At 36.2% G+C, this 13,193-nt stretch overlaps 1 protein-coding gene across 2 annotated transcripts; it reads right to left on the bottom strand.

Moving 5' to 3' along the window:
* Positions 1-573: 573 nt before the first annotated feature.
* On the bottom strand, positions 574-12,631 carry taf6 (TAF6 RNA polymerase II, TATA box binding protein (TBP)-associated factor). 2 transcript variants are annotated; one of them, XM_028467388.1, is made up of 15 exons: positions 12,429-12,631; positions 10,472-10,629; positions 8,959-9,045; positions 8,732-8,885; positions 7,110-7,166; positions 6,943-7,032; positions 6,711-6,832; positions 5,419-5,496; positions 5,244-5,345; positions 4,996-5,178; positions 4,841-4,915; positions 3,885-4,010; positions 3,638-3,811; positions 3,368-3,559; positions 574-1,061 (listed from the first exon to the last, which is right to left on the bottom strand). In XM_028467388.1, the coding sequence occupies exons 2-15, from the start codon at positions 10,625-10,627 to the stop codon at positions 771-773; spliced, it is 1,887 nt and encodes a 628-aa protein (XP_028323189.1). In that variant the 5' UTR covers positions 10,628-10,629; positions 12,429-12,631; the 3' UTR covers positions 574-770. The 2 variants fall into 2 exon arrangements, with proteins under 2 accessions (XP_028323189.1, XP_028323187.1); XM_028467386.1 differs by having other exon boundaries at positions 6,913-7,032.
* Between the last annotated feature and the right edge of the window lie 562 nt (positions 12,632-13,193).

Genomic DNA, 13,193 nt, shown 5'->3' on the forward strand with positions numbered 1-13,193 from the left:
ATCAGAATGATTGACACACCGTGTAAAAATTGGAGATATCATCACACTATGGGAGTGGCTTTAGCCCTGGCCAATCAGAGCTGGATAAAGCTGCCTTTTTACGCACGAGCGCTACGTGCTCATCATTGGACGGATTTCTTCACTGAAAAATGCCTGGACGTGTGCAATGGTGATGACACGATATGGATTTATTAAAATATGGCGTTTTATGCACATTGGAGCAACTTTTGATAAGAAACAACAAAGGTAAGACATCATTTTTAATCATTGCTGACTTTTTCTGCGGCGTATGTTCTGATTTTATGGCGTTGTTTTGGTACGTAACATACCCGACATGGGTGGATATTAGGGTTAGATTCTTGTTATAGAGATCTGTGTTTATTTTGTGACTCACAACAGTGGAAAAATGCTGAGTTTGCAGAGTTGTTGGCTTTTTGTCTCTTTGAACATAATGTCCTGTGGATGTGGGTTGGCTACGTTTGTGAGGATTACAGAGAGGTATAAAATGTATGATGTCATTCATTCTTTACAACATTTAGACCAACGACTTTCCAAATCACAGCAAACAAAAAGTTTTCATACAAAATCTGATTTATTTTAGGGTAAAAAAGAACAGGTTCTCATTTAGAATATACGGCGCTGACAGAATGAATGATGTCACTGCCGTGTTTTCATTGGGCATCAAAATATTTACAGTGTCTGCTCACAGGAAGCTCCGCCCCATTCCACAACTCGCGCTTCACGTGTTCACCGCTATGACTCGTACGGTGTCAGTGCGGCGACTGCGTTCTCACGCCCGGGGAGTCGGAACGCTCCAGCTTCAGCCCCCCGTCCAACGAAGCGGAGGGGATGGGGGTGGGGATCACCGTGCTCTTGGGTTCCAGGGAGGACGAGGCGGACGGAGGTAGCGATACCACGATGTACTTCTGCAGAGGTCGCGACGCCGTCAGTCCCGTGCTGCCCCCGGAGTCCAGCTTCACCAGCGGCTGCAGGGCGGAGGTGGCGCTGTGGACGCTGGTGGTTACTGGTGACGCAGACTGGGAGGAGCTTAGCGTGATCACCTGATGGAAAGATACAAACACACGTCGCACTTTATTATTTAATCAGATTTCTTCCTCCTAAAACTCTCTCCAGCTCTTTGCGTAATACGTTTTAAACACTAAAAATGTGTTGATTTTCAAAATAAAAGCTCCATCTTTGGATTATTAAGTACGGAGAGAAAAAAATATACACAATCTTAATGAGACCCATCTTGATTAAATAAATAAACCGATTAAGAAAACAATATTTCATTTTATCAAAGCCACTGAGTGGGATTTTTGTACCTAGTTTTGAACCGTTGCCATGGTTACAGGAACTTGGCGGGGGGGAAATTGGTGAAAATCGTAGTTTATCGAACTCACCAAAGGCTCAGGTTCATCAGTTTTCTTTGCCAAACTCTTTTATTCTAAATTAATGCAGCGATAAATATAAGCTGTAAAAATGAGTTGAAAACAATAGTTTGTCAATTTAGTTGCTTATAAAAATATAACGAGTGGTAAATGACGCTCAGAATTTTAAGCCTTTATATGTTGATATGACAATAAATATACAAAAAGAAAAACAGAAACTTATTTCCAAAATATGTAATATTTCTCCAAAAAAGGTGTTTTTCTGCTTATTGAATTATTCTGTGGTGTGGTTGGACACGCCCATAACAGATATTAACTTTAACACATTATAAGCGTTACATTACTACAGGAAAAAAATACATGTAACATTTGAATGTTTGTGTCCAAGTTTTTCAGTTAAATACTGTATAAATTTTTATTGTTGAACTTTGAAGTTTTCTTTTCCCTCATTTTGGATCTATAACCTGTAAAACCTAAATGATTAAATATTTGACAGAAAATTACAGTGTTTTGAAACTGGACACTTTATTGGTCCTTATGAACAACCAAAAAAAAAAATTCAAATATCAATTTCCATTTATGAGTTTTAATTTGTATCATATTTGATATATCGGGTCTTAATGCAAACACAAAAAATAACCAACATACATTCCATACATAAGTATATTTTTTCATGCTATTTTTATGCAACAATGAGAACTGACTCAGTGACGTCTATAACATTTAACATTTCACTTATTTTTCCTCATTTTGTGGATCACAAACGTTTTATTTTGGTCGGTGGCGTTTGGCCTAAAAACACTTCCTGTGCTTGTTCAGATAGAGATGACTCAGCATTTCTCACAGTACACATGGGAAAACGTGTTTACATCACTGTCTGTTTCCCATGTTGATTATCAATTTATGCAATTTAAACATTTATTTATTTTACTTGAAAAATAAACAGGACTTTTTGTTTCTTGATGATATGTAAAATGTATGAAATGTAATAAAATGACATTTAACTGATTTAGAGTCACATGACCTCATAGACCTGCTGTATCACATCTGATACACCATTTTCAACACTAACTAAAACAGAAATGATGAAATATAAACTAATATCATACTGCATCCACCCACTAACTCCTACTATTGATGTTTCAGTAAATATGCGAATGTTTTTCTTACCTTAATCTTTTCAAAACTGGAAAAGTTCTTCCTCTAAAACCACCTGTGCAGCTTTCATCATAATGACAATCATGGTGGATTATCCATGTATTACATGTATATGATCATATTCACTGGGTTTTTAAAGAAAAAAAAATCCAAACTCATGTATTAAATATGATACATTTGGCGTTAAAAGTGATGTCTTTTATTAGGTTTTAATTTAAAGAGTAACAGCTGAAAACAAATGTATTGTGTATGAAGTATTGATTGAAACTGGTCCAACATTTTAGTTAAAGTATTTCAATTTGGCGTATTTAGTTTTAGTTTTTTAAATTAATATTCTTTTTCAACAACACATCACACACAATAAATATAAAATAACTGTATCCTATACTTAAACATTCTCAAATACATATCTATAACACACTTTAATAAACATCATCAAAAACTAATTCTCGTGTGGACATTTGTGATATGAAAACGACCTCGGTTTAGTTACTGTTTTAAAAAAACAAAACTATTTAAAAGTTCAAGTGAAGTCATTTTGTGAGATTTATGAATGTTTATTTGTTTTGTACAATAAAAAAAGCTCAAAATAATTTCAGTGTTGCATAAAACTGATCATGAACTGCAAAACATGTGATTTCTCTCATGATTAATCAATCAATCGTTCAGAAAATGGATTGGATATTGAATAATTGAAACCTCTACCCTTGTTGCTAATATTGTTAGCTTTATTATGATATCTGAAGGTTTTGTGCGTATAAAAAAAACGCTTAAATTGTGCAGATTGCTGCACGTTTCTGCGCTAAAGATCAAAGTACCTGCTGGGTTGAAGCAGCGCCTGAACTGGTTGCCATCACGATGTACTTGGTTGCCGGGGGCGATGGCTGCGATGGCGTGCCGGGCCGCTGCGACATCAGCGCGAGGGAGCTGGGAACCTTGATGATGCTGGGGGTGCGAGGCCCCGTGGAGCCGCTCAACCCGCTCTGTGAGACGGTGAGGGTGGGCCGAGGCTGCGGGGGACGGCGAGGGGGCGGGGTTATAATGGGGTTGTTGTGTTTAGCAAACGTAGCTCACCTGCAGACACACACCTGTGTGATGGTTAACGTGGTTCTGTTGACCTGCTGAGCCTGGAGCGCAGCCTGAGTCCTGGCCTTCATCACGTGGGAGCAGAGCATCGGTCCCAGGTACCCGTAGTCCGTCCGGTACTGGTCCACCACGTCCGGCTGGGGGCGGAGCTTAGCTATCACACTGGCACAGTGTTTCTGTAGAGGACAAACAAAAGGAAATCAGACCCCGACCAAATGTGAAACAACAACAACGTTCACTGGTTTTTACCAGCAGGAGGCTCTGGACGTGGTCGGCTCCAATCTTATCGATGTTAGAGATCACGGGTCCTTCCATCACGGCTTTGATGCGAGCGCCCTCTACAGTCAGCCGAGGAAGGATCAACGTTTTGATCACCTGCACGACAGCAAAGACGTGAAGAGTTAGCGGATATAAAGGATTAAATTACACAAATACACTCCCACAACACACAACACACAACAATATACAATAAACCACAAACATTAATACAAAAACATACAAAGAAAGAACAAAAATACACAAAATGAAAACAAAAGTAGCAGAAAAATCTGCACAATGACAATGAAAATACACAAAGTGACTCCAAAACACATCAAAAATGACAGAAGAATACAAAAAATAAACAAAAATATCAGAAATACACAAAACGACAACAGAAACAGAGAAAGACAAATATACATAATGACTCCAAAAAAGATGTCAAATTACATAAAACACACAGAACAACTAAATTAGTCAAAATAAATAAAATAAACAAAAATAGTAGAAAAATACACAAACACATGCCATAAGAAAAAAATACAAAGACAAATACAAATGACCCATCAAACTTACACACAAAATGATAACAAAATGTACACAATGACTACAAATATTATAGAAAAATATAGAAAATAACAAAAACCTTGTCAAAATGACTAAAAAAAAACACATTACAGAAAAATGCACAAAACAGCTGCTAAAATAAACAAAGATAGCAGGAAAATACACAAAACCACAACAAAACTATCAGAAAAATACAACAAAAACTCACAAAACATGAGAAATACACAAACCGTTTGTTGTTTCTGTTAATGCCTTAAATGGTCTTTATTCTAAATGATTACATGATAAAAGTTGATCATGTGACCCTTAGATCAGATGCAATCCCAGTTTTGTGGCCTCGCTGTGATAAAAGTTGTGCATGTGTGTAACAGAGAACTTACATCAGGTCCTAATTCAGCGAGTCCAGCGATGCAGCCGTACCGAGTCGTCCACTGGGTTTTGTCGTCCAACCAGCTCTGAGAAGAAGAACAGTTGAAGTTAAAGCAAAGCTAAAGGCGCCACCTGTGGTTGAAAGCAGTCAAAGCACAGCCGTTACCTTGGTGAAGGTCTTTGTGATGCGGGACTGGATGTTGTTGGTGGTCGTGCTGAAAGTTTTACAACTTTGAGCCATCAGACGAGCAGCGAAGTCTCTTAAGGCCCAGTGGTTGTCAACATCGGGTCGCAGGCACAGCTGCTTACTGACGATACAGGTGACCACAGCTGGAATGAGCTCATGCAGCTGCAGAGAGAAGCACAAAGGAGGGTGAGGAGATGTTTCCCACCATCAGATCTACTTCCACTTACGTATTTCTCCAGATACAAAGTGGGATTGTCCATGAGAGCTTTGACCATTCGCATCAGATAAATGAGCAGAGCCAGATTGTTCTGCACCACGTTCACACGGACCTGTAAGAGGAGTAAACACACCATTATTAGCTCTGATCAATGCTTCTACTGCATGTAATCAATAAACACATACCCCCTCAGATATAAACGTGCTGAACCGTGGGAGCATCTGATACAGTCCAGGATCAGTAGCAATACTCTGCAAGGCTTCCTGCAACAACCAATCAAATCCTTAACGGCACTCACAAGGCTTCGTATTCAATGTTAATGTGGAAAACGGACAAAAAAAGCAATCTCAACTCTTTTTGATGACTATTTTTATTTAGAATCAGGCCCAACATGTCACAGAAATGACTAACATGCTTGTTTTAAGACAATTACACAGATTTACACACTGATTTTTTGCTGGAAAACTAGTGACTGAATGACTGGAAAGTGTAACAAAAGGACAAATGTGTCCAAATCTAAGTGTAAGATTAAGTAGTGATCATGTTATCCTGTGATTACTGTGTATTTTTAATGTGTTGGTTCAGATTATTATGGATACATTCAAATGTGAAAAAGCTCTGGTTCATAAACAGGTTTAGCTGATGGTGTATTAGCTGAACTGATTAAAACAACCCGTGCACACGTGGAAGTACATTTTGTGTCCAAGTGTGCAACAATTATTACGATGTACTGATTAAAAAAGGAAAAAAAACAACAGAAAATCCCCCCTATGTTGTTGAAAACTGAACGTAGGGGGCGCCATTACTCCATAGGGGAACAGCATTACAACGTGGGGGGCCCCTACGCTCCACAGTGCTGGATAAATTCCTGTATTTACATATATTTTTAATTGACTTTATTATTTGAAACATTAATATTAATTCATAAAATAGCAATGTTTTAATTTTAGTGAGATTAGTACACATTCAGAGCCATAAATGAAACGGGACTAATCGTTTATATAATAATTTATTTCGGTGAGTCTCTAATTTAGACTGAATGATCAGAAAGTGTAACAAACAGACAAACATATCAGTATCTCATGCTACGTGTAATGAGGTAATTCAACGTTTCATAAATAATGTTTTGGGATTATTTCACACATTTCCATGGGATTTTTCCTGTTAAACGGCTAGCTGAGAGTTAGCAGTGTGGCTAATGTTACCGTCGCTCAAGCAACGTAATCTACCCTAATTTTGTAAATCACCTGAAACTTACAAAACGTAGAATTAATAAGAGTAATTGACTCATATTTATCATTTTTGTTACGATTTCAGGAGGTTTAACAGCAGGAAAAGATGATTAAACTGTGAAGCATTACGTGAAACTGAAAATCAGAGTCTCTGAACTCGTGTGATGTATTTGCTTCTTCTTGGTAAATATTGTTGGATTTTCTGACACATATATGGGTTGTTGGTGACTTTCAGGAGAACTTACTGCTCGTTTGGCTTCACAGGATCCGACACACGCTTCAGTGATTTCTTTGTAGTAAAGCTGCTGCTCCACTGACAGCTCGTGAGTGCTGCGCGGCTTCAACCTGATCAGACCTTTGTCCTTCCCTGAAACACACCCGTACACATCCGTAAGTAAAACAGATGATAGTAACGCTGAGTTCATGTAAAGAAAATAAGTAACGAACCCTTTCCATCAGACTGAGCTGCTCCCTGACCTTTAGCTTGGATTGAACCGTCCTCCTCCTGACCAGGTTTCACCACCTTCAGAGGCTCCGTGGATTCCACTTTTTGTTGCTCTTTAGGAACTGAAATGAGAAGAAAAACGATGCTTCAGCAGCTGTTTTTCTTTAACGAGCACATGTTAGTGTGTAGATGGATTTACCTGGTGGTGGATTCTCTGGAATAGAAGGCTGCGTCCCGTCGATACTTAACCAGTGGGCTGTGCACAAACAAAACAAAGTGAGCTCAGAAACTCAAACTCAACACAGCACTGCAACTAAAACAAGGTACACACGAGGTTTTATTCAATCTGAACAGATGTTGGATCTGTCACAGACTCCAGTACATTCTGTATCACGTCACAAATCACGGGTCACGAGTCGTCGGCTTTCCCTAAACACAACCACGAGGAGTTTTGATCGTAAATATTGACCCAGTTTAAAGCTGCAACAATGAATCGATAAAATCAATTAATTTCATCATCGATTTGTTGCGTCGTGCGATTTATGCACGTTGTGGAGACGTGTTCCGACACATTTGTGAATAAAGGAGGTTCTACATTCTACATTTGTTCTGTTTGGAAGAGACGAAACGTATCGTTAGCCTCTCTGGTAGCTAGCCTGTTGCTAGCATGTGTGTTTTTTTTGTGCGTGCGTGCGTACGTTTGTGTGCGTGCACGACTGTTTGGGTGTGTGTGTGTGTGTGTGCGTGCTTGCACCACTGTTTGTGTGACTTGCCTGTGTGTGTGTTTGTATGTGGGAGAAAGTTTTTTATTTTAGTTTAATCTGCTTTAGCAGGTTTTAAATGTGCTTAATAGATAAAAATTAAATTGCACACAATGGTGGTAATAGTTAAAAGATTAATTATTGACTGATTCATCAATTATGAAAATAATTGTTTGTTGCAGCTCTTCTTCCACGTTTAACATTTACGACCTGTTTCAGACCCAATTATCAGGAAAAAATCACTCAACAAACCTCAGAGCATAGGATCATCTTATTAGAAGTGTTCCAATACATTGATTGTTAGATTGATCGCAATGATTCATTAATGATTCACAAATGTTCAAAAACAATTGTTTTTCATAATAACTAAATGACAGGAACACGTTTTTAAAGCTGCTTTGATTGAGCATTGAAAAATGTTTTGTTTCTTGTGGGATTAATGCAGCTCAATGAGGATTTATTCATTTTTACTGAATAAGATGATTATGTCGTGGTTCAGATTGAACGAAGCTGAATCAGCTAATATTTTAGTTATTTTTAGATTGTTATATTTCATCTTTTGTAATACGATTACTGTTGGATTTGGTGATTTGACATAAAGAGTAAATAATGGTGATAAACGTGTTTGGTTACTTTCATTCATACATTAATGCATCGAAAATCGTGATAATCGTTAATGTCGTGATAATGGAATCGTAGCACCCTCAATCATAATCGCACACCCCTACATCTTATAGGACAGGGGTGGCCAATCCTGGTCCTCAAGGGCAACTATCCTGCCTGATAACAATCCTGGTCATTTCAATCAGGTGTGTCGGAAGAGGGAAACATCTAAAACATGCTGGATAGTGGCTCTTTAGGACCAGGGTTGACCACCCCTGTTACAGGACATAATAATAATCTAGAATTTATCATCCTTAGTTGGAAAATGAGGACAAAAATGGACCGACTGTGTGTGTGTGTGTGTGTGTGTGTGTGTGTGTGTGTGTGTGTGTGTGTGTGTGTGTGTGTGTGTGTGTGTGTGTGTGGGTGTGTGTGTGTGTGTGTGTGCCCTGCTGACCTTTAAGAGACACGTCTAAGGGAACTCTGGGAAGTGGAGTGTTAATAATGTCACTGAGGTCCACTTCCTTTTCCTCGTAAAAGTGGAGCTCTCTCCCACCGCCGCTCGCAAAACGGAAAGGAATAAACTCCTGAGACTGGAACCCGTACAGGGGCTAAAACAGAAGAAAAAAACACTTTAAAATGCAGAAACAAAACACAGAAAATGCTTAAAAATGGATGAATTACCTCCACATTTTTTAGTTTAAGAGCATTATCTATGTCACTGGTGGTGAGTTTTCTTCTCTTTCCGTGATGCATGAACTTTAGAGCGTCCTGTGAAAACAAAGGAACATTTAAACTAGGGATGTCCCGATACGACTGTTTCATTTCCGATACGATACCGATATCGATCTGAGGAGATATCAGCATGAATCATAAATAGCTTTATTGCTTATTTTGTAGTGTGGAATGTTAGAAAAGGTTTGATCATGTGATGTCACTCAAACAGAGAACAATAGTCAGCAACAGTAGGGATGAGAAAAACTGACCCATTTATTATTAAACCAATGGGTTACATACATTTTAACCTTCAACATAATATCTACTGTATTCTACAATTGAATAAATATAATATGATATATATCGAAGATTTTAAATGCAGTCTGATAAAACAAGATATTCGTTTTCTGACTGATATCGGACCATTATCAGATATAAATATCAAATCAGGACACCCCTAATTTAAACCTCATTAAAGCAACAACACTCCTAACAAAAGAACAGTAGGGATGGGCAATATAGACTAAAAAAATGATCACGATAATTTCTGGTATTTATCACGGTAACTATAAAAATTACGATAAATAAAAACAATTTTAAAAAATTAAAACAATTCCCAACTTAAAGTGTATTGAAATTAATTAATTAATTAATACATCAACACTAGACATATTAAAAAAAGCTACAATATCTGCTGACTCATCATGAGCTGATATTTAATTAAATTTATTAGTGCATGTGGATCACTATTAGTGTTATTGTATTAATTCATTTATTTCATCACTTTAAATAAATTTAAAAAAAAAAAGCACATGAAAAGCAAAAATAACTCCATTAGTGTTTTTATTGCTGCTGAATCTGTTTTATTTTATATCTGATAATGAGTTACATAAAGTTATGGTTGATAAAAATCTTTATTTTCCTACAATTAAAGCAGATCAGACTTTGATGATTTAATACTTCAGGATATTTATGTGTAATAATCACAATAGTTACCTTAGTCTAATGGAACCAGCTTTGTCTGTTAACATGTGAAATATAATTAAAAAATATTGCGTTTCACAAGTTGGGATGGATTAATAGTGACATTAGTATTTATGCTAACATTTATTTCACACAACGTGTGACATGTTTAACTTTAATCTGTCCATAAAAGTGTTATTCCTTTTATGAAGTGGTTAGCGTTAGCTCATAGCTCAGTCTTATGTGTCGGTGGGTTAGCTTAGCTTAGTTAGCTTTAATTGAGTTTCTGGTTCATTTATTGATAGCATGTTCATCTCTTTTGTCTCGTGGAACAAGGTTTTTAGGGACATTCTTGGCTAAATTGAGGCCCTCGCTAATTTCCGACACGGGAATTTGTTTCTATCGTGGGATTACATATTCTTACCGGTGAGAATGCCTTTGACGATATATCGTAAACAATAATAGAAAGGACATTCTTAGAGGAGAGTTTAACGTGAAAAGTCTGTGTGCGCCTTACCTGTGCAATTTCTTTAATTCTGTAGCTGACCTCTTCACTCAGGGCTGTGCAGCTTTCCTCCTGTAACTGCCCGACTCCAATGGACTCTGCTATGGCTTTCATGGACTCTGTGGGCAGAGTGACCGAGCACTGCTTCTGCCGGCGTTCCTCCGCCATTGCTGCAGGAGCAAAGATAAGAGGAAAAAAACTTGGCTTTAAAAACAAATAGTAACGTGTCGTCAACTATGTATAAATTAATTCAGACATGAACACACAACATGACAAAGAAAAAATACAAAACAACAAGAATACACACAATTACTCCAAAAACACACCAATTTAAAACAAAACCTACAAAATCACTCCATAAACACACGAAATAGCAACAAATATACACAAAATGACTCAATTAAAACACAAAATGACAACATAAATGCAATATATTACTTCAAAAAACACAAAACAACAACTAGAACACAGAAAAAATTACTTCAAACACTCAAAACGACAAAAAAACAAAATAACAGCAAACGATACAAAACACTAAAAATGCATAAAATGAAAAAAAAAAATAAAATAAAATAAAACAGAAAATGCCAGGAAAACCCACAAAATGACAACCAAAAACCCACCAAGCCTTTGTAGTTTCCTGTGTTCATGCTCTGATTAATGCTACTTCATAAATACACAAAATGGCTTTAAAATCACATTCTGATGACAAAAATATGCAAAAATAACAACAAAGATTCAAATGACTCCAAAAATAAACTAAATGACTAAAAAAACAACAACAAAACACACCTAATTAAAAAAAATATATAATAAATGTGCAGAAAAACACACAAAAATACATAAAACAATAAATAATATGCAAAATTAATTTAAAAAAAACACCAGGAATGACATGAAAAAAAGAACAGAACAGCAAGTGCAGACAAAATGAGAAAGTAAAAAATATATAAAATGACAACAAAAACATACAAACTCTGTTGTTTCCTGTGTTAATGCTGATTGGTTATTGATCTAAATGCTGTCAGGAATGTTGATCATGTGACCCTCAGATCAGATATGCTCTGCTGTGATAAAAGCTGCTTCTTTGTTTTGTACAGACAGTGAATTATATATCTTATAAATCAAACAAAATCTAAGTCTAAGATGTAACAAAGCACATTAACGTTACAGAATACATTTCATATACAAAGTGATTCAATGTCAACATTTAAATATCAAAATAATATTTACTAATGAATAGTAATACTTGCATAATTGCAATATACATCGAACTGAGACCCAAATACGTGATAAAATCGAATCGGCAGAAAAGCATGACATCCCAGCCCTAATAATGACGATTGCAACAAATGTGAAAATAAAGCTTAAAACAGGATTTGTGGACCAATGTGAACAGCAAAGAAGACCTTTACAGCTGTGACAGTTTTATAATTCTCCACCAAGCGGAGCTAACAATAATAACATATCCTGAAAAGTTTTTAAATGAATGAAACATAAAATGCACAACCGTAAACAATAGTATCCTAATCAACAGTTGTTGTGTATGAGGTCCATGACATGAATACAGACGGTGTGTTTGTTGACTTAATACAATATGATGCGGAAACGGAATACTTTCAGATCAACAAGCTCAAAAAACAAGTTTCGTGTCGCTTCAAAGTGATAAAAAGCTGTGAAATGAAAAGCTACTGGGCGAAAGTAAGCTAAAATATTAGCTAAAGATTGTAAACAAACTGTGAGCGCCAGAGAGCGGGTTAACCTCCGAGACCGGACAACGACACAATAAAAGTAAAATCCCTCAAATTAAACATGATGGAGAAAAAATACATTCATTTTTCAGGTTTAATGCCACTTGATCGACAATAAACTAGAATAACGTGAACGTTTCCTGCGCTAAAATGTGTATATTAGCTTCCATGCTAACAACTTAGCTTTCCGTTGACGATTTTTTTTTTTTTTTTTTTACCTGCGTAAAGTTAGACCTCTTCTTTGCGCTTGAACCAGGGACGTACATGAATATAAATATGCAACATTGGCAGCGATGGCTGCTTCATTGAGCTGTTTGTTCCCTAAATGTGTCCATCTCTCGGTGTAGTTAACATGAGTAACAGAGTGAGAGGAGACCTTCGCTCATGAATTAGCGCCGTGTTCTGTAGCCATTTTGAGTCACGTTCGAGACTGTAATATCGCGAGAGTACGGAACGGACGGATTTAGGACAAAATAAGGAGGGTAATGTAAATCTAAAGCCGAATTTTGATCATTTATCAATTTTATTTAATATTATATTATATAACACTAATTTTACTTTGTTTATCAGTTATTGTTAATACAAAGCATTACTATTTAATTTAAATAGAGTAGTGTGAAGAAATACATTATATTATATTATATTATATTATATTATATTATATTATATTATATTATATTATATTATATTACATTATATTATATTATATTATATTATATTATATTATATTATATTATATTATATGATCTTATATTATATCATTACATTTTTTTTTTTAAAAATGCTAAATATACGGGAATGATTTGTTTTACTCTTTGTTTTGTGATTTTTAGCGATTTTTTTGCATGTAAGCACACAAAAATATTTACAATTTCATTACAGTATTGTCTTTTGGGCCAGTAGTCTGGTTTTTTCTTCTCGAGTTTTGTCAGATTAAGTTTGGTTTGAAAAAGAAAATAAGGATTAAGGAAGTGTATACGTCT

Source organism: Gouania willdenowi, chromosome 14, assembly GCF_900634775.1.
Source record: "Gouania willdenowi chromosome 14, fGouWil2.1, whole genome shotgun sequence".
NCBI lineage: Eukaryota > Metazoa > Chordata > Actinopteri > Blenniiformes > Gobiesocidae > Gouania > Gouania willdenowi.

What these genes read in the sequence shown, in the direction of transcription:
- taf6 (XM_028467386.1), bottom strand. Translation starts at nt 10,627, where the DNA reads ATGGCGGAGGAACGCCGGCAGAAGCAGTGCTCGGTCACTCTGCCCACA. An exon ending in GAATTAAAGAAATTGCACAG is followed by an intron (nt 9,046 to 10,471) that starts GTAAGGCGCACA and finishes TTGTTTTCACAG; the next exon opens with GACGCTCTAAAGTTCATGCA. An exon ending in TTAAACTAAAAAATGTGGAG is followed by an intron (nt 8,886 to 8,958) that starts GTAATTCATCCA and finishes CTTCTGTTTTAG; the next exon opens with CCCCTGTACGGGTTCCAGTC.